Source organism: Pipistrellus kuhlii, unplaced genomic scaffold (genome assembly GCF_014108245.1).
Source record: "Pipistrellus kuhlii isolate mPipKuh1 unplaced genomic scaffold, mPipKuh1.p scaffold_m20_p_3, whole genome shotgun sequence".
Lineage (NCBI taxonomy): Eukaryota > Metazoa > Chordata > Mammalia > Chiroptera > Vespertilionidae > Pipistrellus > Pipistrellus kuhlii.
This window is the reverse complement of record NW_023425529.1, coordinates 7,129,414-7,154,480: the sequence shown is the minus strand read 5'-3', so window position 1 is coordinate 7,154,480 and position 25,067 is coordinate 7,129,414. Positions and strand designations below refer to the sequence as shown.

The 25,067-nt window shown below is 37.1% G+C and overlaps 1 protein-coding gene across 9 annotated transcripts in view; it reads left to right on the top strand.

The window, feature by feature from the left end:
• POLR3B (RNA polymerase III subunit B) overlaps window positions 1–25,067 on the top strand; it is a 94,221-nt gene that overhangs the window by 10,640 nt on the left and 58,514 nt on the right. For 8 of the 9 annotated variants that reach the window (XR_004990884.2, XM_036454837.2, XM_036454838.2 and 5 more), the window contains 7 exons: window positions 3,242–3,333; window positions 4,894–5,011; window positions 6,670–6,778; window positions 13,627–13,704; window positions 13,798–13,920; window positions 18,316–18,435; window positions 19,292–19,426. Coding sequence is in view for 8 of the 9 variants with exons in the window: in XM_036454837.2 (XP_036310730.1) it covers window positions 3,242–3,333; window positions 4,894–5,011; window positions 6,670–6,778; window positions 13,627–13,704; window positions 13,798–13,920; window positions 18,316–18,435; window positions 19,292–19,426 (775 nt within the window). In the remaining variant the exon portion in view is untranslated. The remainder of the gene's footprint in view (window positions 1–3,241; window positions 3,334–4,893; window positions 5,012–6,669; window positions 6,779–13,626; window positions 13,705–13,797; window positions 13,921–18,315; window positions 18,436–19,291; window positions 19,427–25,067) is intronic. The other variant, XM_036454836.2, reaches the window with a different exon arrangement.

The window sequence follows — 25,067 nt, the reverse complement described above, 5'->3', positions numbered from 1 at the left end:
AGGGAGAAGTTACTTATTTACCCAGATTTGGAAATGATTGCTAGCATTTTTGCAGTCTGCATGTCCTAACTAGAGAAATATATTGACTTTCCTGTAGAAATGGACAAAACCCACAATAACAACAACAACAATAATAATGGTTATAAATGATATTGGACTTTAAACTTACTCCACATAATTCCCATTCAAGTGTTTTTCCTCCTTCAGAAGTACTAAGAGCTTAATAAACAATTCATTAGTTCACAAATATGCATCAACTTCTCATTATTTGTCATGCACTGTGATGGGTGTTCAGGTAAATAGAAAGATAATGATATAGCTCTTGTCAGCTACATTCAGGTTATATGTCTTTTGATTGGAGAGTATTTTACCCATTTACCATTTAAGATTGTTGATAGGTATATATTTAATGGCCGTTTTATTTTTTATGCCTATGTTTCTTTCTAAATATAAAAATATAAGTAAATTAGTATAAACATAAATATAAATAAATATATATTAATATATATGTATTCTTCCTCTTACAGCAGTTCCTTTAACATTTCTTGCAATATTTGGTTGCAATAAACTCCTGTAGGTTTATTTGTCTGGGAAGTTATTTTTCCTTCAGTTTTTTAATGATAGCCCTCTAGGTCAGAGTAGTCTTGGTTTCAGATCCTTGCTTTTCATTGCTTTGAATACTTCATGCCATTCCCTCTGGCCTACAGTATTTCTTTTGAAAACTCAAAAGAAATTTCTCCTGACAGCTTTATGGAAACCCCCTTGTAGGTAACTACTCTCCCTGTCTCCATGGAGCTGGGCTCTGTGTCCTACCGTGATTTAAACAGGCTAGTTTTGGGGGTGGTACATGTAGCTTCCTAGGAGGGTGGTGGGTACTTCCTTTCCTTCTTGCTGCCTTTAAGATTCTTTGTCTTTAATGTTTGCCATTTTAATTATGATGTGTTTTGATGTGGGTCTCTTTGGGTTCATCTTGATTAGGACTCTGTGCTTCCTGAACTTGAGTGAGTTTTTTCTTCATCAGGTTAGGAAAGTTCTGTCGTTATTTCTTCAAACAAGTTCTCTAATCCCTTACTCACTTTTTTCTCCAACTGGCACTCCTAGGATATAGATGTTATTCTATTTCATGGTGTCCCAAAGTTCCCTTAAACTGTCCTCATGCTTTTAAAGCATTTTTTTTCTTTTTGCTGCTGACTGAATGATTTTTTTTTTCTATCTTCTAATTTGCTGGTTCAATCCTCTTCTTCTAACCTACTGTTAATTCCTTCCAGTGTATTCTTTATTTTAGCTATGTCATTCTTCATTTTTGACTGGCTGTTTTTCATGGTTTCTATGCCATTTTTTATGCTGTTAAGCATTCTAAATACTTTTACTTTATACTCTGTTTCTAATAAATTGCTTGCCTCCATTTCATTTAGTCTAGAAATTTCTCCTGTTCTTTCATTTGGGGCCTGTTTCTTTGTTTCTCCACTTTTGCTATTTCTTTGTGTTTGTTTCTGTCTATTGGAAGAGGCTGCTGTGCCTCCCAGTCTTTGTAGAGTGGACTTCTTGTGGGACCAGTGGTGTGTGTAGTCTCCTTGATCTGAGCTGGGAGCACTAGGAATGTCCCCTGCATGGATTATATGGGCCCTCTTGTTATATTTGGGTCTCAATTGCTGTTGTCACATTTGTGGTTGGGCTCAACCCCAACCATATCATGCCAACTGTTATACAGTTGCTGACAGAACAAATCAAGACAAAACAAGACTGAATTGAAAACAACACACACACACACACACACACACACACACACACAAAAGGACTAAAATAGAAAAAGAAAACAAAAAGGGTACTAAAAGACATGAGACCAAAAGAATTAGAGAAAAAAGAACCAAAAAAAGAAAATGTGAAAGAAAAAGAAATAGCATAAAATTAAAAAAGAAAAGAAAATGAAATAATACAATTTTTTAAAGTAACTATTGTATAATGAATAAATTAAAATATATAATAGGAAAAGAAAAATGGGAAAGAAGACAGAAAAGTTAAAAAAAAAAAAAGAAAAAAAGGGGAAAAAATTGAATAAAAGGAAAAAAGAGACATGAGAAGAAAAAAAATATTTGGATCTGTTATTTGTGGAGTTTGCTAGATTTTGTTTTAAACCAATGAATCGGTCCCCTTGATATTTTGGCGCTGGCCTCCTGGTAGGTTCTTGGGCCAGCCAATGTTTATTGCTGCCCCTGCCTGGCCTTTGGGCAACCTGACTGAAGCACTGGCAGGGCGGAGCTCCAAGTAGTCTGGTGGGAGGGGCCTCCATAACCCAGAGGCTATGCCTGCCTCCATGTAGCTGGGCTCTGTGTCCTACCATGATTGGGGGTGGTACGTGTAGCTTGTAGGAGGGTGGTGAGTACTTCCTCTCCTTCCAATTCCTCAGCTCTGCCTGGCTCGTTGGCACCTCCTTGCTCCCTTCTACCTTCTCAAGTAGGAAGGGATAAAAAAGAAATCATCCCTGCGTAGCACTCTTTTAGTGTGTCTGACCACTGGGCAAGGCATCTGCCCAGGCTCTGACCAGGTCATTGTCGAAGTTCCCCACCCACCAGACCCAGCCATGGTGTGTAGATTTCCCCCTTTTCTCAGGTTGCTGCAGCCATTCTGCATGCCTTCCCTGTACCTGAAGTGGGTAGGACCAGTGTTCTTTCCTGGGCCACACTGCTCTCTGCCAAAAGTTCTTCCGGAACTTTTGAGTTGTCCCTCAGATTCACTGCTGAATATGCTGGTCAGACCTCTCCCCTGCCCCCAAGTTCCACCATGTGGCTCTTCCCACAGACACAGATCAGGGTGAACTTCCCAGGTAGGATGATGGCCGGGTGTTCTGGCTATTCCCTCCTGTGAGTCTCAGCCTTGGTCTCCTGCCACTTTGCTCCTGCCATGGCCAGCGCTTACCCAGCCACCTCTCAGTGCTGGTACTCCTGGCTTCGGGACCAAGCTGCATCGTTCTCAGTCTCTCCCGCCTGCGGTTCCAGCCAAGGCACCCAGAGCCAGGAAAGCGGGGAGGGGAAGCAACAGCCCCCTCCCCAGCAAATACTGCAGTCCCTGGACCCTGACTCCTGGCAATTGCCTGTGCAGCTCCTCTGCCAGGATAGCCCAAACTGCCCCCCCACCCCCCAGTCCTTCCTCAGACACTCACAGCTACACTTACCCTCGCACATGTCACTCACACCCAGTGACAATCTTTAAGTGATATTTTCTTTTGTTTTATTTTAAACAGAATGCCCATAATGCTCCGTAGTTCAAACTGTGTTCTTACAGGGAAAACGCCAGCAGAATTTGCCAAACTGAATGAATGCCCTTTAGATCCAGGTATGTGCGAATCCTTGCATTTGCTCTACTTCCTTTGGTTGGTGTTTTTTTTTTTGTTTTTTTTTTACAGTTTCCTTAAAACAATACCACCCTTTCTGCTTTATAACGAACTTTGATAAAACTTTGTTTACAAAAGTCCAGAAATTTGGTTTCAATTTTATTCTATTGGTCTGTTCTTCTAAAAAATAATGGTTTCCTCTTTTATTTCAGATTTAAAATTTTAATACCCCAAGAATTTATTGCTGTGGTTTGTTAGTATTTTCTTTGTCTCTTTGTTCCAGGATAATGCTCTTTTGGTGTACTTAAAATTCAAAAATAACCTCACAAAGTTACTTATCTAGTTTATTAAGACTCAAACGTCTAATTTCAGGCTATTTTAAATGCATTGCGGGGGGGAGATAAAAGTCTTCTCTTTAAATTTTTAAAAATCACATATTTGTACCTGTTTTTAGGAAGTGTCTATAAAGTTTCAAATTTAGCACTTAACAGAAAGTTTCTTTTAATACCTTAGCTCATATTTCACACTGATTTAATTTATAGTTGCTTTAACTGCTTCCTTTAAAGTTGCATTGATGTAGAGTTCCAGAAGGTTTTAGAAAGAAGTTAACAAAGAACGTGACTTTTAGACTATAATAAAATGTTGCATAAGTCGAATATATTGCTTTGTTTCTACTTCATTCTGAAGGTAAAATGAAGTGTCACTTTATCCTATTCTGAATTGTGTGCAAAAATATATATGGTAATGTTTTATTTAGTATAGAATATTACAGAAACTTATTTTACCATTATTACTGATTTGTTAGAAAACTTAGAGCAAATTTCAGTTTATATTGAAGATTGTTAGCTATTTTTCTGCTTAAGAAATCTGCAGTCTAATTTAGCATAATTACTTGTATTCACTTCCTATTTACCAGTATGTCAGGTGCTGGTGATACATATCAATAGACCACTAAGATACATTTCCTGTAAAGAAGTTTATTATCTTATGCTTCATTTTATATAAAATCATGTGCTGACCCTATCATCTATGCTAATAAAAGGGTAATTTGCTAATTAGACCAGATAGACCAGACATCTTCCAGATGTCCTTGCGGACAAAGCCGCAGCAGCTGCAATGGCCGGCAGTGACAGCAGCAGCAGAGTAATGGGGGTGGCACCTTCCCTGATTGGTTCAGTTACTTCCCACAGAGAGAGTCCAGAGGCAGCAGAGGCAGTGGGGTGATGAGATGGCACCTTCCCCTGACTGGCCTGGTCGCCTCCTGCAGAGGGAGGCCAGACTGCGGCTTAGGCCTGCTCCCCAAGCCATCAGTAGGACATCCCCTGAGGGCTCCTGGACTGTAGAGGGGGCAAGCCAGGCTGCGGGGCCCCCAACCCCAAGGCATGAATTTTCGTGCACCAGGCCTCTAGTTAGTTAATAAAATAACAAACCTCTTTGAATTTAGTGGTGGCCAAGTGCCATGAAGCAATGGAAGAATGATCTCTAATTCAGAGATTATTAAATCACATCTATTGATAGTTAGAAGACTAGATGGTGGAACTGTTCTTGTTTCCTCTGGGCAGGTGGCTACTTCATTGTTAAAGGAGTGGAAAAAGTTATTCTTATCCAAGAGCAGCTGTCTAAGAACAGGATTATTGTGGAGGCTGACAGAAAAGGGACAGTTGGTGCTTCAGTTACCAGGTATGGAAAGCAGAGATGGTGTTCTTAAGAAATATTGTTAATTTCATTAATATCAAATGGCTATCTTTTGATATGGAGGTACCCAGTTATTCTCTCTGATAATTAGGCAGGGAAACATTTAAACTATATGTTTTCAACTTATTGTGTAACACTAAGTATTGAGTATTGATTTAAAATTTTCTGTGATGAATGTATGAGATATTGTTTAAAAGGCTGCTCGTTATTTTAAAAGTTGCATTTTATGTTAATTTGTAGTATTAAAGGAAACTTTAAAAAAATAAAAAATGTTTCCGGATTTTTACATTTGTATTTCATTATTTTTATTATTGATTATTTTTATTATTGGTTATTTCTGTTAATATAATGAGACTATTTTATACTTAATATTTAATGAATTATTTTATGAACTTAACATCTTATTATTAGTTTTTCAAACCAGCCTCTTTCACATTATACTCATTTTTCTATAACAGTATCCCTTATATTACTACTATAACTTTTTTACTCTGGCTTATTATCATATGTAATTTGAATTTTGGAAGTTAATGGATTCTGGGTATAAAAAATTTGTGACATAGTTAAGATGTCAGTATGTAGTTGATAACAACCTGTATTGAACTTCTTAACTGAGAGTTTCTTCGTTTTTCTTTCTGATAGAGAGGCAACTAACACTAATAGCCATTTATTGAGCAGTGACTAGGAACCAGGTAGTGTAGTAGGTGTTTTACATATATTATTTGTCAGCTCAGTCCTCCAAGATAAGTGATATTATCTCTGTTTAATAGCTGAGTAACAGACCTTGAGTGCAGGTCACATCCATCATTAGAGGTAACCAGCATTTGAACCCAGATCTATTGTAATAATTCTACAATATGTATTCCCACTGTTTGCAATTTTGGAACCGGGGCAATCAGGATTTGAATCCTAAAGATTTTGTTTACTAGCTATGAGGTACTTGGGTGAGCAGTTACTTAGCTTCTCTGAGCCTTGATTTCCTGATATGTGATTAGGAGGCAACACTTCAAAGGAAGTTTTAGTATGTATGAGATTAGAGCAAATATAAATAGGTTGTAAAGGTACATAATATGTAGCTGATGATTAGTGTGTGTTACTTTTATGAATGAATAAAGTGTTGAAATGTTTTTAAACCCACTGGAAATTTTATAGTAAATAGAGATCAATAAGAGGAGATTGCCTTAGGTTTTTTTTGTTTTGTTTTGTTTTCTTCACAGTATACCTAGACTTTAGGTATGCTTTATTGAATTATTAATATATAAATTCATTTCTTCATAGTTTCTTCTTAGGGTACAGGCTCATTTTGAGGTTTTTCTCTTCAAACATATAAAATTGTGAATATATGCCCCACATTGGATCCAAGGAGTTCAGGTGGGATCAAAGTGAAGTAGGTCAAAATAAATTCACCCACAAAACTTCCACCATAATCTCAAAGCTAAAGAAACATTTATAGTGTTTAAAATGCAAGTGGCAGGGGCAGGAGAGGAGTTGGGCACCTTTAAAAATCACCTAATTGATAGGACCTCACTTATTGTTATTGATAGTTAAACCTTATTGATTGACATACATTTCTATTGCATGTTATTAATACTAGCTTGAAACTAAATGGGGATGCAGTTTAACCAACTTGTATTTCCTTGTAGCTCTACCCATGAGAAAAAAAGCAGAACCAATATGGCTGTGAAACAAGGACGATTTTATTTGAGGCATAATACTTTATCAGAAGATATACCCATTGTAATTATATTTAAGGTAAGGTTGCAGGTATCTACTGAAAATTATAAAGAAAAATTAAAAAAAAATTTTCAATTACAGTTGACATTCAATATTATATTAACTTCAGGTGTGTGCATAGTGATTAGACACTTATTAACTTACAAAGTGATCCCCACCTGGCACCATACATAGTTATTATAATATCGTTGACTATATTCCTTATGCTGTACTTTACATACCTGTGACTACTTTGCAAATACCAATTTGTTCTTCTTAATTTTTTCATCTTTTTCATACAGCCTCTTACACCCATCCCACTGGCAACCATCAGTTTCTTCTCTGTATCTGAGTCTGTTTCTCTCGTTTTTCATATGTAATTAAAAACTTGGAGGATAACAAGAATAGAGAGACTTGTAGTGTGGACAAGTTGTCAGTCATGTAATGCATTTTACTGTATTTTATTATTATTTATTTATTTATTTTTTTTGGTAACTTACATCTTGGCAATAGTGTCATATTACTTCATACAGAGCTATTGTATTCAGTCCAACAATTCTATTTATAGCTGTACTATTATTTAACATTCTGTTATCAGTGGACATACATATCTCATGCTATTGTATAACTGCAGCAGTATCATGTTACACATGGGCAAGGATATCCATAGGCTAAATTACTAGTACTAGTATAATTTTCTAGGTCAAAGAGTATGGACCAAGTTCATTGTTCTGTTTTATGGACTTCTGGATTCTAGTGAGTTTCTGCATAACCATTAACCTTCAATTTACAACTGATTCCCTTCCTCCCCCCACTTGTTTGTGAATTGTTGGCTTAGAATCCAAAAATTTTCCCATAGAAATAATGTCTAAATGTTATCTTCTCGGATAATTGTATAGTAGCTCATTTAATCTTCTGAGACTTAAGTATTATGCCCATTCTTTGAACAGTTAAATTACAGTATTAGTATTTAGCAAAACAGAAAAATAGTTGCTGTTGTATCATACAGTTGGTCCTCAGTATTCACAGATTCTATATTTTCCAATTCTTCTACTTGCTAAAGTTTATTTGTAACTGCAAATCAATATTTGTGGTGCTTTTACAATTATTTATGGGTGTGTACGTGCACAGAATAATGAAAAATTTCAGTCACCAAACAGGCACATTCCCAGCCGAGCTCAAACAAGGCAACGCTAATTTCTCATTTCAGCTCTCATACTGTGAAAAGGTCCCCATTTTTTCTGTCTAGTGTTAGGTTTTTCACATATTTGTACCTTTGTTAGAGATTTTGCTGTTTAAAATGCCCCCCAAGCATAGTGCTGAAGTGTTCCTAAGCGCAAGAAGGCTATGATGTGCTTGATGGAGAAAATATTTGTTATATAAGCTTTGTTCAGGCATGAGTGCTGTTGGCTTCAGTGTAAATGAATCAAACACACGTGTAAAATAAGGTATCTTTAAATAGAAACATATGGCTGAAACCGGTTTGGCTCAATGGATAGAGCGTCGGCTTGGGGACTGAAAGGTCCCGGGTTCGATTCCAGTCAAGGGCATGTACTTGGTTGTGGGCATATCCCCAGTAGGAGGTGTGCAAGAAGCAGCTGATCAATGACTCTCATCAATGTTTCTAACTATCTCTCTCCCTTCCTCTCTGAATAAATAGAAACATATGTAAAAAAGGTTCTGTATTACTAAGCAGTTGAAGAAAACTTAACCAGAGGTTCACAAAAACCTGTTTCCCCTAGGAGCAGGGCTTCTTCATTAATTCAGTGTTTTCAGCAACTTTGTAAAACATAGCTACTGTGGATAACGGTGATCTACTGCATATGGGTATTAAATGAATCTTGATAAGTAGGTTGATTAAAATAATTCGATGTCTTATCTACCTACATCACATGTGTCAAACACAAGGCCCGCGGGCCAAATCCGTCCCGCCAGGCCTTGCAATGTGGCCCGCACCGCGCTGTCATCACTGCACTCCGCTGCGTTTCCATCACAATGACAGTTTATGACTGTTCAGTAAACCATTCGGCCCGCGATTTAGGCTGGATTTTAGATTTTGGCCCCTTCTCTGATTGAGTTCGACACCCCTAACCTACATAGTGGTTAGTAAAGAAAGTTTTATGTAACCATATAGAATTACTGTACATCTCCAGCAGAGGGCAGTATGCTCCCATGCATCAAAAGGAATTACGTATTTGAAAGGTTTTGATGCTTGAAGATCCATAGGAAGGACTACCTACCTTCCTTACACCAGAAATTATAAATTAATTATAATGTATGTAATCTTATATCACTCACAGGGAAAATGCATCACTAGGCATATGCAATAAAATCAGAAAATCTATATTAACTACCTTTTTTTTTTTTTTGCTAGGTGACATGCTTGATAAGAGTTTCTTCTGTCAAATTTATTTAATGTTTATTCTGTAAATATAGCTGACTTAAATCCTTTTATAAAGGGCTATTAACAGTGTATATTTTTATGTAACGAGTAGTTGAGATTTCAAATTTCTTTCTGCTTATAAAATAATCCTTGCATTGTAAAAATTTAAAGCCACTGAAAAGTATTACTATGTTTTTGGGTATATATTTTTTATTTTTATTTTTTTAAATATATTTTATTGATTTAAAAACATTGATGAGAGAGAAATATCGACCAACTGCCTCCTACACACCCCCTACTGGGGATGTGCCCGCAACCAATGTACATGCCTTTGACCGGAATCGAACCTGGGACCTTTCAGTCCGCAGCCCGATGCTCTATCCACTGAGCCAAACCGGTTTTATTTTTGCTGACCTCATTTTCCTTTGCTTTTGTAATATATACATCCATTTTATTTTTCTCACTTAACAATGAATTGTGAATAGTTGTGATTTTTAAAAATATTTTTATTGATTTCAGAGAGGAAGGGAGAGGGAGATAGAGATAGAAACATCAATGATGAGAATCATTGATCATCTGCCTCCTGCAAGCCCCCTACTGGTGATTGAGCCCGCAACCTGAGCATGTGCCCTTGACTGGAATTGAACCTGGGACCCTCCAGTCCGCAGGCTAATGCTCCATCCACTGAGTCAAACTTGCTAGGACAGTGAATAGTTTTTGATGTCTATAAATATGAGTCTACATCATTGCTTTTAGCAGGTATTATATGGAAATTGCATATGTGTGATATAATATATTTAACCAATTTCCTGTAGTTAGACATTCAGGTATCACCCCCTCTCACCCAAGTTTTCACTCTTATATACAACCCTGGCTGTCCTTATATATACATGTTTGTGCATGTTGTTGATTATTTTGTGAGATTTAATTCCTGGGAGTGGAATTACATCTTTAAAAAAACAATTTGGTATATGTTGACACATTTTTCTCCTGAAATGTATGTATTACATTCTATGTATAATGTGTTTTATACATATTGTATCATCAATATATAAGAATTAAGCATTTTAAAACTTCCAGACTTTTCAGTTTAAATATTCAGTTAAAATTTCAGTCACTTTTTTTTGGTTTCCTACTATAGGGATATTTTAATAATTCAGTGGAAACTTATTTGATAACCACTATTTAGACTTTCTATCTGGGAGGTAGATTGAGTATTGGATTGCTTATAATCAGACAGATTTAGGTTGAATTCCAGCTTCTCCACTTATTAGCTATGTGACATTGGGCATGTTTCCCAATCTCTTTGGGTCTTAGATAATTCAATTATAAAGTGAGAATTTCACCTTAAAGGGTCGTGGTGAAGAACAAATGATATCATGTGCTTTTTAAAGTTACAGCCCAAAAAGAGGATGATGCCTTTTCGCTTTCCTTAGTTCTCCTTACACATTTGATGCCAGAAGCCCAGGAAAATAACTGGATACCAAAAAAATCACATCATTTCTCTTTTTGTGTTCTGTGGCCTTAGCACAGACCTTGACAGTCATTAGGACTTGATGGTTGTTGTGTGTAACCAACAATTGGCTAAAAGTGACAGAAATAGCAGGGTTTTAGAGTCCATGCTGAGTCTGAATATGATGGATAAAGCTTTTAAGACCTAGATCACCCTTATTTATGGACTTGAATCGCTACAAAGGTTTTCCTGCCCATGAATCTTCCCCACTTTGCATTTTGTATTCTCAAGTATTCAGCTGTTGTGCTATGATGGCATCTGCAGTCTGAGAGTTTTTGTGGAAAAGATCAAATTTCAGGGGGTGTTGGGCATTGTTTCTTAGAAGCTAACTTAAATTGAAATTTTTTATCTTTAAAGAGGAAAAATCACACAGTTAAAAAGGGCCATCACAGTTCTTTTATTTTCTGCCAGGATTGCTTTTGGTAATATTAAGTTAACTTCTGTCTACTGTGAAGAAAAATTAGAGATTTCTGAATATTAGATGTTTTAAGAAGTGATCCCCTTTCCTTCCTTCACATTATATATTTCAGCATATCACCATTTGCCTGCATCTCATTCTCTTCTGTTCATTAGTATTCTTTTTATCTCTTAAAAGTCACACTTTTAGTCACACTCAGTAGCTATCCAAGGAGAAAACTTTGCCACTTTTTAAAGAACATGTCTCCTTATTTCTGTTCGTATTGCTAATTGCTAGGTTCTGCCGGTTTTTTCATAAGGTTATTATGTAGCATTCACTTTTGACTTGAATTAGGTGAAATGATTTTAGCTACCTAGAGTACAAAGAGCTCCATGTAAAGCTAGTTTTCAGATGTCTAAATTATGTCTGTAAAGCAAAATGGTTGGCCGTTTTGCTGTCGTTTCCATAGCAATATGCCATTTATTTGTAGCTGTGACTTCTGAAGGCTTAGTCATAAAGTCAGTATGGAACTGGAGCACTTTTGATGATACCTGACTGAGTTATCGCCCTGTATTTCAGATACAGGAAGAGTTTTTTAGAGAAAAGCTTTGCCACTGATCATTCTTTCTGCACATATGTTGTTACTAGTATTTAGCATGTGTTTGGCATATCTTTGCTTCATAACTAAGACATACTTGGAAAGCTTAGAAATATTTCAATCCATGGTAGGCCACTTGGAGAATTTTGAAACTTGTTCTGCTATGAACAGAAATGACATCTTTTTACTATGCCATTTGTTCTTAAGTTAAGCTTCCAATGCATAATAAATTTGCAATGGAAACAAAAAAATTAGGAGTGATAATTTTTTTTAGGATTACACTTCTTTAATCTGTAAAGGCTAAGTGTTTTAACGAATGTCTAGTGCCCATTTTAATAAATGAAAATTAGAGATAAAAGTATGCAAAACTTAGAGTACAAAAAAGAGATTTCTATCCTGAGAACTTCTTTGTTCACTAAACAAAAACATTTTGAACAAATTATACACTTAAAAATATTTTTAAGTTTAAAGGCGAATTTAATTCCAAAATTTGGTCTATTAATTATCTGTCCCAGGTAACAAATTATAGCACAGTTTCTGTTGGTCCAGGATTTGGGAGTTGCTTGGCTGGGTGGTTCTGGCTCGGAGTCTTTCATGAGTCAAGGTATCAGCCAAGGCTACATTTATCTGAAGGCTGAGTTGAGCTGTGGGTCCCCTTCTGTGATGGCTCACTCACACGGCCATTGGCACCAGCACCAGACCTTCCCATAGATTGCTGAGTGTCTTCATGACAGGACTGCTGGCTTCCCCCAGAGGAGCACTCTGAGAGGCAGAAGCAGGAAGCCACAGTGCCTTTATGACCAAGGCTACAAAGCCACAGATTGTCACTTCCACATTTTTTCTGTAGAGGTGAGTAATTAAGCTTGGCCTACACTCAGGGACAGGAGAATTAGTCCTCACCTTTTGAAGAGAGCGTCAAAGAATTGGTGAATTTTTTTTGAAACCATGCAGTTGGCCTGAAAGGTACATAAGCATAAATGTAGCTCCCTGCAAAAACTTCAAAATTTTCGGTAAGATTACCTCTGATCCTGAAGTATCCATGTCAGATTCACAGACTACATACTAAAATTCAATTGTAGAATTGTAGAATTTTGAGCTGAATGGGCCTTAGTTGTGCCCTCTTGTTACAGAAATGAGAAAACAGGCAAAAGAGGTGACATGACAGCGGTGGTTAGGTTTGTTGACATTACGTTAGGATGGACACCTCAGGAAGGTGCCCTTTCCATTGTATTCAGGGTAATGTTCTTGAAGGTCTGCATTGGAACTTGGGATTTAACTTAACCTCTCTCTCAGGAAGAACCTAGAAACAGGATCAAAGCCTAAAGAGACAATTACCTCTGGTTCTGTTTCACTACATAGCTAAAGAAGAATTTTAATGCAAACATAACTTTTCCCCCTAACTTCTAAGAAGCAGATTATTTTTCTGCCAAAGGGAAGGTTAGTGCAATTATGCTGTATTTCTTGATATGGCAGAATTCCAGGCAAGTGTGTGAAGGAGTGAGCCTTCTCACCATATGGAATCTACAAAGACCTACATTGTCGCTGCCACCTTGAAGCACTTAAGATAAGTGGATTTCTTAAACCTGTTAAGTGTGTTCTTAGTTCTTAAACGATCACTTTTAAAACCTGCATAAAGTATAGCTTGGTATCTGGAAGAGTGAAGTAAAACATCCCTTAGGAAAAATGTTTTTAGCCTGAATGTGAATTTTGACACTTTTCAGAAATATCATTCTTTTAACAAAGCTATTTGGGATTCTGTTTATTTTCAGCATTGCACATTTCCTGATTTACTTTTTGTTTGTTTGTTTGTTTGTTTTTAATTTTTCTTTTTTTTGTTTGCCTTTGTAATTGTGACCAGTGTCTCCACTGTATCTCTTCGCCTCCTTTTTTCACAATGAAACTCATAGAATATTTATAAATTTTAGAAGATAGTACACATGCAAAAAGTGCTTGAGAATGTTTGTTTTCCTCTTCCTAATCAAAATTTCTGTTTCAGGTTCTTCTGCAGCTTGGGCTTTGGCTGCCAATGCCAGATGGCACCATTTCTGAGGAAATAGCTCGCTTTTGCTTAGAAGTAATACCCACAAACAATGCCAAATTAGCATAAGCAAATGTCAGTGAGTTAACACAAAGCCAACACTCTTTCTCTCCTTTCTTTCCTTCCTAGGCCATGGGCGTTGAGAGTGACCAAGAAATTGTGCAGATGATTGGAACTGAGGAGCATGTGATGGCTGCATTTGGGCCCAGTTTGGAAGAATGCCAGAAAGCTCAGATTTTCACACAGATGCAGGTGTGTCTTTTCATGTTGTCCTTTGCTATGAAAGGGAATTGGAGATTTAATGCGGCTCATTGATAAAGCATGAGATGCAGTGACTTTGGGGGCGTAGGTTTGAGAGGGGTGTTGGGGAGATGGAAGGAGTAATATAGAAGCATCTCTGACTTATTTATTTAGGGATTGGAGGAAGAGGTGGGCTTAGACCAGTAGTTGGCAAACTCATTAGTCAACAGAGCCAAATATCAACAGTACAACGATTGAAATTTCTTTTGAGAGCCAAATTTTTTAAACTTCTTCTAATGCCACTTCAATATAGACGCGCCCAGGCTGAGGTATTTTGGGGAAGAGCCACACTCAAGGGGCCAAAGAGCCGCATGTGGTTCGCAAGCCGCAGTTTGCCGACCATGGGCCTAGACAAATCATCAACCTCTGGTGCCTAACTTAGAAGGGGTGATATGTGGCCAAGAGGCGTTCATTCTGATATGATAGGAACTACTCTCTTTTCCCCCCTAATTGCCTGAGTTATATCTTATAAAACCATAGCAACTCTAGTGTAGAAGGCTTTTTTTTTCTTTTCATTTCTTATCCATTTGTACTCCCTACTTCTAATTGCTTTTGACATCTAGATATTATGTGATTTCTATCCCTTTTCCTGAATTCCCAGTGATATCAGCAGGACCAGACCTGATCAGAGACTCCTTTACAACTACAGAGTCTTCACTGACCTGCTGAGGCAGTCATTGTTGGAACCTGGGGATTTTAGGACAAGACACAAAGATAAAGATAGGGAGATAGATAGATAGATAGATAGATAGATAGATAGATAGATAGATAGATAGATATCAATAGATATATAACAGCCATACTTAGAATTCTTAGCCCAACATTTGTAAAGTGCTTTGCTAAGTGGAAATCAATGGTGACATCCCTGGGAGCCATCCTGCAAGGTGGGAATTCCCTGCTGTAGAAGCACGTATCAGTGAGCTAACACAAAGTGAGTTAATACTCAGGAACTGGTGCAGTTTGAGGAGGTACATTCTTATCTTTTAGAGCTGTGTAATGCCCTGGAAGAGCAATTTGTCCTAATGATACCCCAGTTTTTATTGATCCATATGTAAGTTGTCTATTTTGTCTATAAACAAGAGATAGATTCTAGGCTGCTTTTTTCTTGTCACCTAGGATGCTTGTAGAGATAGCATTTTCCCACTTATATCAGTTAGTGTGTGCTCTGAAAAATCAAACGCAACTTGATATTTTCAAAGGCTGAGTCTAACATTTAGGAGGTTACCGCCATCTGTAAGTACATGTAATTTCAAAGCACAAATCAATAGGGATTATTCTCATCACCACCTTCCTCGTTTTCTGCAGTTAACTAATAGTTGACTCTAGTTATTGGGCAGGAAAAGAGGTTGGGATTTAAGAGATTCTATTTTGGGTCTTTACTGTAAATGAAATATTTAGTGAACATGAGTCTTTGTAACCAACTGAAATTATATTATCCAAGGGTTCCTAGAACATGAAGAGGAAAATGTTAAGAAATACTCAGGGACAGGTTCAGTGTGAGGAGATACACTCTATCCTTTAAAGCTGTGTAATGCTCAGGAAGAACAATATGCCTTAATGAAACTCCAGTGGATTCAATGAGATCTATTACTCATTTTATTACACACATCATTGGTGGTCACATAATCCTAGCATCATAAAGCTGTTTGAGCAGGGGCTAACAGTGGGTTGGAAAATTACTCATTTATTTCTCTTAAATAGGTATTGACAGCAAATTTTAGCTAACTGAATTAGAGAAGTTGCAGATGATGTATTATAGACTTGTATACCCGAAACCTGTATAATTTTATTATCCAACTTCTCCCCCAATAAATTCAGTAAAAAGGAAGAAAAAGATGAGAGGAATATACAGTTAGTTAACAAAAAACACAAATGTTTCTAACAGAAAAACAAGCAAGAAGTTTAAATTTGAGATGGCTTGTACTCTATGCTGGAATAAGACATAGCTTAATTATTTGCTACTATTATAATAAAAGGTTGTAGAGATATATAAGTAACCCAAAATGCTTAAATCGAACATATATTACACATTAATATCGGGTATAGTAATAATTAATGTCGTTTTTAAACATTCGTTTAAAATCTTGCTTGGCGTTGACTTGTATTGACATAACCTTCAAACACGTGGTATCTACAGAACGTGTGAAGTGCAATTAACAAGTTTTGCTTGAAAAAGTTTGTGTTTGGTTTGGTTTTTGTTGCAAAACTAGGACTAAGAAGATGGCGGATGAAGAGCATATTCGGCACTGCATGCTTTACGAGTTCCAATTAGGAAGAAAAGCAAGTGAGGCTGCAAAAAACATCTGTAGTGCTCTTGGTCAAGATGCAGTTAGCGCCAGAAAATGCCAGCGTTGGTTTGAGAAATTTGGCGAGGGAAATTTTTCGTTAGATGACAAGAGTGGTCGAGGCCGTGTGTCCAATTTTGATCAAGAAGCTCTTCAAGCTCTTTTGGTGCAAAATCCTCAAATTACCCAACAAGAGCTTGCGACAACTTTAAATTGTTCACAAAAAACAATTTCCAATCAATTGCGTGCACTTGGCAAAGTCCAAAAGTTTGGAAAATGGGTTCCTCATGAGTTGACCGACAACAACCGTAATCAAAGAGTCACAATTTGCAGTTCGCTCCTCTCTCGTCAAAACCGTTTGCCGTTTTTAGAGCAAATTGTTACCGGAGATGAAGAATGGGTGCTGTATGTTAATTTGAAAAGGCGGCCTCAATGGTTGGACAAAAATGAGGCTCTGCAGCCCACGCCAAAACCTGACTTGCATGCGAAAAAAGTGATGTTGTATGTTTGGTGGAATTTTAAAGGAATTCTTCATTATGAACTTTTACCATCAAACCATTACAAGTGCAGTGTATAGTGCCCAATTGGAAAGGTTAGCCCAAGCTTTAAGAGAAAAAGAACCAGCGCTGATTAATCGGAAGGGCGTAATTCTTCACCACGATAACGCACGACCGCATACTGCAAGAATCACTGCTGAAAAACTGCGCCAGTTGGAATGGGAAGTTCTCCCTCAACCTGCATATTCTCCTGATATTGCCCCTTCCGATTACCATTTGTTTTGTTCTTTGCAAAACTTTCTTCTTGGAAAAAAATTTAATAATGAAGAATGCCTCAAAAATGCATTGACTGAATTTTTTGCATCAAAATCACAAGAATTTTACAACAGAGGTATTAAAATGCTTCCTGAGCGTTGGGCACAAGTAGTAGAAAACAACGGCAACTATATTGTTGATTAAATTTTGTTGTATTGTTTAAATAAATTCGATTTAAAAAAGTATTAGAAAACGACATTAATTATTACTAGACCTAATATATTGTTATTCTAGATGAAAATGTAGCAAGTACTCTTTATTTATGTAATAGAGTTTTTGACAACATGGCATTTTCGTGGGTTGCTTAAAACCAGTGTTTTGTTTTTAATGCCTTCCTTTTAGTCTCATCTCCTTTTTCTTCTGCTCACAAAGCCTTTTTGCTCTATATAGGTTATGTACATTTTACATCATTCTTGCCAAGGGGTCTGGTACATAGAGAAGAAATGACTTATTCCCTTTTGGGGAAGATTTGATGCATCTTAGCCTATTTGTAAATTAGACAGGGCTCTTACCCTCACACTGTGAAACCCTGGTCATGTTATTGGATATTTAGGGAAAAGGTGACTTTCTGCTACATTAGAAGTAGTACCAGGTGCCCCAGTGTTATTTGTTTCTTCCTCAAAAAGTGAAGAATCCTTAGTTTTTTCCCCAAGGGAACTGGAAGAGCAAAATTTAATGAAGATAGTTCAGTTTAGGGAAAACCCAACTGCCTATCTGTTCCTGGACCACTCGCACCCCCCACCCATCCACACTGCTGAGCTAATCAATTACTTAGTTACTACTTACTGCTAGGTTATTGCTACACATTTTTACAGGGTCTTAGTTTATCTTAAATCCTAATGGCCTTTTAATAGGGAAGATCCTAGGTTTGATGCCCAAATCTTACCACAGAGGAGTTCAGGCACTGTACTTGTCATTAGGAATCAAAGAAAAAGATGATGCAACATTTAGTAGGCGAGAGACATACATCAGTGATGAGAGAGAATCACTGATCAGCTGCCTCCTGCACAACCCCCACTAGGGATTGAGCCCTCAACCCAAGCATGTGCCCTGACCCTGACCGGGAATCAAACCATGACCTCCTGGTTTATAAGTCAATGCTCACCCTCTGAGCCACACCAGCTGGGTACTTTTTCTATAACTAGGACCCTTGTCTTTTTGCTTATAGTGTTACCTTTGGGTAGGTGCTTCATAAATTGTCTTCGATGATATCATTAAACATTATTATACTGTCTTCTGTTTTTTTATAGGCATTAAAATATATAGGGAACAAAGTAAGAAGGCAAAGGATGTGGGGAGGTGGACCCAAGAAAACCAAAATAGAGGAAGCAAGAGAGCTCCTGGCTTCTACCATCCTGACCCACGTACCAGTGAGTACCTTTGCATCTAGAAAAAGGATTTACCCAGTTTCCTAAGATTTTTGTCTTAATCTAGACAAACCAGTACAATTACTTAACCAAGTATGATTTAACTTACTGATGGAGCCATATTTATTCATAAGGGTTTCAGGGTTTGTACTAGAAAAGATTGAATAGAATATTTGTGGTGGATTCATTAATCCAATGATAATTGAGTGCCAGATGATGTTTTAGGACTATTCCTGTTATCTATTGTTGCATAACAAACATTTTCCAAACTTAATGGCTCAACATAACTGCTTATTGCTATCGCTCATGATTCTATGGAGGTTTGGGCTCAACAGTGGGAGAAGGGCTTTCTCATTGTGCGTCTCATAAAGTTGCAGTCAGATAGCAGCTGAGGCTGGAGTTATTGAAAACAAATGGGCTGGACATCTCACATGTCTTCACTCATATTTCTTACTCCTCAGAGCTTTTCCAAGTAACCCCCTTTTTCCCAACAGAGTGTCCTGGACTTCTCATGTGGTACCTCAGGATTCTAAGAGGAGGTAGAAACTGCTAGTTTACAGACCAACACAGGGAGATGATGGATTCTACCCCTAATGAGTGACATGAAATATTATAGAAAGGGAAGGAGTTGATAGTGGTCATCTCTGAAGGAAAACTATCATAAGTACTGAGTACAAACATGAAAGGTCATCATCTCAGCTCTCAGAAAGTTTATAGACTAGTTGAATTTCTTTGAATAGCAAGAATCATAATTCATTTTTTTCTTATTTAAATATTATAACATTGGTCCTTTTCTTGAGGCATCTTAAATTGTAATATACATTGTCTCAAAATTTTTTCTCTAATTTCTGAATTACAGGTTAAAGAATTCAATTTCCGAGCCAAATGTATCTATACTGCAGTGATGGTAAGAAGAGTAATTCTGGCCCAAGGAGATAATAAAGTTGATGACAGAGACTATTATGGTAACAAGCGATTGGAGTTGGCAGGACAGGTAATTTAATTATTTTATGTCATAAATCTTATTTTATTTAATAAAAATTAATTTGGTATTAATTTTAAATAAGAGGAAGAGATAGTTGAATGAAATATATTGTACATTCATATATAAACATTTCACATATGACTTGCTATCTCTTAAGAATTTATTTAATTATGAAAACTATCTTCTTTAAATATGTTACTGGTATCCTCCTATATAATAAAGAGGTAATATGCAAATTGACCATTATTCCAACACACAAGATGGCTGTCCCCATGTGGTCAAAGGTGGCCACCCCCATATGGACACAAGATGGCTGACAGCGGAGGGCAGTTGTGGGCAATCAGGCCAGCAGGGGAGGATCATTGGGAGGGACCAGGCCTGTAAGGGAGGGCAGTTGGGGGTGACCAGGCCTGCAGGGGAGGACAGTCAGGGGTAATCGGGCCAGCAGGGAAGCGGTTAGGCATCAGTCAGGCTGGCAGAGGAGTGTTTAGGGGGTGATCAGGCTGGCAGGCAGAAGCGATTAGAGGCAATCAGGCAGGCAGGCAGGAGAGTAGTTGGGAGCCAGCAGTCCTGGATTGTGAGAGGGGTCCCAGGTCAGAGAGGGTATAGGCTGGGCTGAGGGACACACACCAACCCTCCCCCCACCCCCCCACCCCTCATGCACGAATTTCGTGCACTGGGTCTCTAGTATTACTTGTATCTTTTGTTGAGATGTTTGCCCTCATTCTGTGCAATGTAGGAAGTGAAGTATAACTTAAAGTAATATTTATTTATTTGTTTTTTTATTTATTTAAATCTTCACTTGAGGACCTGCTCACTGACTTTAGAGAGGGGAAAGAGGATCGATCAGTTGCCCTCTGCACATGCCTTTACCGGGGATCGAACCTGCAGAGCCACACCGGTTAGAGCAGTAATATTTATTATTGTTCAGCTGCCATAAGCCATTCATAGTCCTAGGAATTGGGAATATGGAAGGAATAAGACAAAGTTCCCTTTTCTCTTAGTCCTTAGTTATTGAGAGAGATGGACAGTAAACAAGTAAACAATTTCCTAACTTTCGATGGCATAGTAGAAGTGGGTTAGTGAGAATGTCTCTAATCTCATTTTAAGTCTTAGCTGATAAATTTTATTTTATTCTGAGAGCATGTACCCCTTTCAACTAGATAGTATCTAAAAGTCTTCAAAACTTCATGTTTCAGCCAACCTGGTGTGGTTCATTGACCTATGAACCAGGAGCTCACTGTTTGATGCCTGGGCAGGGCACAGCTCATTGATGATTCTCACTTATCATTGATGTTTTATTTCTCTCTCCTTCTTCCTACCTCTCTGAAATCAATGAAAACATATTAAAAAAAAAAAACACAAAAAAAACCCTTCATGTTTAAGCACTTTAATCAGAAATTGCCTTTAAATCAAATAGCTAGACTATGCCAGAAAATAGAGTTGGCTGCTTTTGATATTTTTTATTTATCTTTGGTTTTAAAGAATTGCCTTCATGTGGATGTACTGTGTAGAGTTAGCTAAGTTCTTAAATCTGTAAATTTATGTCTTTCAGCAAATTTGAGAAATTTTTAGGTTTCATATCTTATGCTATCTTTTTTTTTTTACTAGTTTTTCTTCTGATTCAAATTATATTGTTAGACACTTGGATATTGAGGCACTGTTAATTTTTCTTTTCAATTTTGTTCTTCTGATTGGATAATTTCTATTGATCTACTTTCAGGTTTACTTATTTCTCATGTCTTCTCTAATATCTTGTTAAATAATTGTCCAGTTTAGATAATTATTATTTTTTACTTCTACAATTTTCATTTAGGTATTTTTATAAAGCTTCTGTTTTTCTATTGAGACCTCTTCGTTCATCCATTGCAATCATATTTTCATTTATATCCTTGAATTTTATAGCTACTTTAGAATCCTGGCTTGCTAATTCCAATGTCTCTGTCATCTATGATCAGTCTCTTGATTAGCTTTCCCTTGAGTATGGGTCATATTTTTCTGTTTCTTCATATATCTAATAGTCTTCAATTGCATCCTAATGAGTATTATGGATGATGAGTTGTAGAGTCTCTAGATTCTGTCTTATTCCTCTGAAGAGTGTTCTGCTTATTGTTTGCTTTAAGGCAGTTAACTTGGCTATAAACCTCTGAGTTCTGTCTCTTTTCATCAAACAGCTGAAACATTCTATTTAGTTCTTTTAATCGCAGTAAGATACTCTTTTTGCTATTCTCCTGGTTATTTGTCTTACCAATTCAAACAAGTATTTTTAGTTTTTAAATAATGTTATGATTAAAAAATAGAACAGTAAATTAAGCGTTAACAAATAGAATATATTAAAATAAAAATCACAGTATACAGTAAAAATGCTTTTAAAAATAACATATTACCATTAAATGGGTTGCAGACAATTATAAGAAGTTAACAGTGAAAAGAAATCTCCTACTTCTTACCTCCTTTCCCACCTGACCCATGACCCAGTTCCCTAGTTTTGCTCTCCAGTGACAGTCCCTTTTCCCTTTCTTTACTCTATCCTGTCAAAGACATCTTATGTGTATACAAATACCGTTATTAACTATCACTTTAAAGTTGTACTGTTAGAAAGTCTTGTCTTGCAGACATTCAGGCCTATGTGTGAATTTATGTTAATTTTTATGGGCCTCATTTTTGAGTCCTTTGTCAGAGGCAAGTTTGAAGTCAGGCTTTGCAATTTTAGAAGAAATTCTATGCTAAAACAATTTGTCCTCATTAATAGGAAACAGATATCCAAAGCAGTATATCTATGAATGTTACCGATGCTGGAGAAAGAGGGAGAGGATCACTGTGGCTGGAGTGCATGGGGTGTGGAGGTGGTGAGAGATGACATTGGAGAACTAGCTTGTAGGTCATGGAAGAGGGTGGATTTAGTTTTACATGCAGTGGGAAACCATTGGAGAGTTTTAATGCAACCTGATTTTCAGTTTAGAGAGATCTGATTCGGAGATGAACAGGCCAGGAGTGGAACAGTTAGGAGGCTATGGCAGTATTCTGCATGGCAGATGGTGGTAGTTGAGAGGGTAACCAGCAGTTACTACCACAACTAAAAATTTAAAACTAAAATAAAAAAATAGCAATTTTAGGTTTTGGGGAAAAGTTAATGTCTGAATACTTGGGAGGTTCTATTTGGTTAATAGCTGATGCTAGCAGGTGGGTTTTGGCCACCTTCAGGTGGCGACTGTTCGGGGGTTATGGGTATCCCCACCACCATCAGTCCTAATTTTTAGTTTTTTAATTGGAAAAAAAAAAAAATCATGTAGTTAAATGAGTTCATTAAAAAAAAAAAAAAAAGTTGATTGTTTAGAGGAATAAGGAATGGAGTCAGGGGAGGGTAGAGGAGAAACTGTCCTGTTGCTTAAAAGTTAAAATTAAAATTAAAATGAGGGTCCCCATGTGCAAGAAAACATCACTTTCCAAACAATGTAAAGACATAAAAGGCATTGTGTTGGCTAAAATGTGTAAAAACAATAGCTGCTAATTTCCCACCCCATGGGATGAGGGAGGATAAGTGTGCTTTAGCTTCAGATAACAGCTGTATCCACCGGCCAAACGCGTCCACAGAGCTCTCCTTCAGTCTTGCTGCCACCTGAGGGCTGGCAGGCCAGCTGCCAGTAAAGGTGTTAGCAAAACCTCCCCAGTTCAGGCTTAATCTTTTCACCTACCTTTTCTTTTTCCGTAATGTGTTCATTATTTGCTGAGCATTACTCTCTTCTTTGTCTGCAATTTTTTTGTTTCTAATGCAGCTTGCTTTGTATGAGTGAGATATGGAACGGCCCCAAAATCCGGCACCCTGGAAAGCCAGGGATTTCCACCCTGTGACAAAAGAATGCCGTCTTGACTTCAGAGATTGCCTAATCCCAGCTGTTCTGATAATGTAATTAAGGCTGCCTAATGTCTTTAATTTTGCAACCAGTTTATGTGAAAAGGAGAATTTGGCACTCGGAAAGCTTAAACACTAAATAGCATTCTCAAGACACCTAATTAGAATTCTCTGACATTAAGCTAATTGGTGAAACTGTGTTTCAGCAGCTTAACTTCTTTATTAATTTTTTTTAGGATTTTCATTGAAAATCAATTGATGAGCTGTCAGCATTTTTTCCTTAAATGTAATGTGCTCTTCAGTACCTCCTGTCTTAAGCAAACTGAAAAGCCTCATACTAGCCACGAAAGGTATTGAATATTATCACCAGCATTCCATCCCTTTTCATCATTTTACTCTTGACCTAAATAATGTGGCTTATTGTGTGATTTGGCCTGGTAGTGTCTCACCACACCGTGAACTGGAGAACATTTTCTTAAATTGAAAATTAGGAGTGGAGACATATATTAATTATGCAGTAGTTCTGATGAGTGTGCTCTTACTTTTTACCTGTTTAGTACCAGGAGCATTTCCTTGTGTTTGAATCAGGGGCTACAACACATTCAGCTGGGATTTAAAAAAATCCTTGTCATAATTTGAGACACAAAAGTCTATGTGTAAGAGACTAATTAAAATAGAGCTGCGCTGTTGTGTTGTAGGGTAAGGCCGTTTGCTTCTGTTCAAAATGCTTATTCAAGTTCCTTTTGCCAGTTTCCTCAGGAAGTTGCTGAAATGGGTTTCTTCCTCCCTTCACCCCTTTGCACCTGCTTCCATTCTCACAGTCTTTCTTTCCAGGAGTGAAACTTCTGGATCTGAGTGGAAGAAAGGATTAAGCTCTTGAGAGGAGGAAGTTTTCTTTTTAGAACTGTTCTGACAGGATAAATTCAAGTCCAGAATCTTGGCTTTCCTATCTGCAAAGTCGGTTCAAATAGAACTTAAGGGGGAAAAGTATAATGTCACATTTTACTTAGGAAATTCTTTCTTCAGTAATGACTAAAGAAGATTCATTGGCTTTGAATTTTTCATTATGAATAAAAAAAACTACCAATGAGAAATAAACAATCTGAACTCAATTCCTTCTATTTCATCCAACCCCTTAAACACCTCCTTCCCTCTGGTAACCATCAGTCTGCTCTCTTTATTTATAAGTCAGTTTCTGAATTAGTTTTCATTAAAAATCTTTAAACATGTATAAAATTTAAAATATATGTAAAAATAGACAGCAAATAAAATTTGCTCACATATATCCATCATGGGACTCAGTTATCAATAGAAGTCAAATTTTTGTTTTGTTTGTTCTTTTATATTGTTCTTTATATTCCACATGTAGGTAAAATCATATCATCTTTCTCTAACTGACTTATTTCACTTAGCATAATACCATCTAGGTCCATCCATGCTGCTGCAAATGGTTAAGATTTTGTTCTTTGAACGATCGAGTAATATTCCATTGGATATATGTGCTACAGCTCTTTGATCCACTTGCCTACTGATGGACACTTGGGTTGCTTCCATAGCTTGGCTGTTGTAAATAACACTGCAGCAAACATAGGGCTACATATATGAGGTGGTATATGAGGCGGTTCCACTTTTAATTTTTTGAGGAACCTCTGTACTATTTTTCATGGTGGCTTCCCCAATCTGCATTTCCACCAACAGTACATGAGGGTTCTCTTTTCCACACATCCTCTTAAATAGTCTTTGATGATTTATTTACTTTTTTTTAAATGCATTTTTAAAAATTGATTCAGAGAGGAA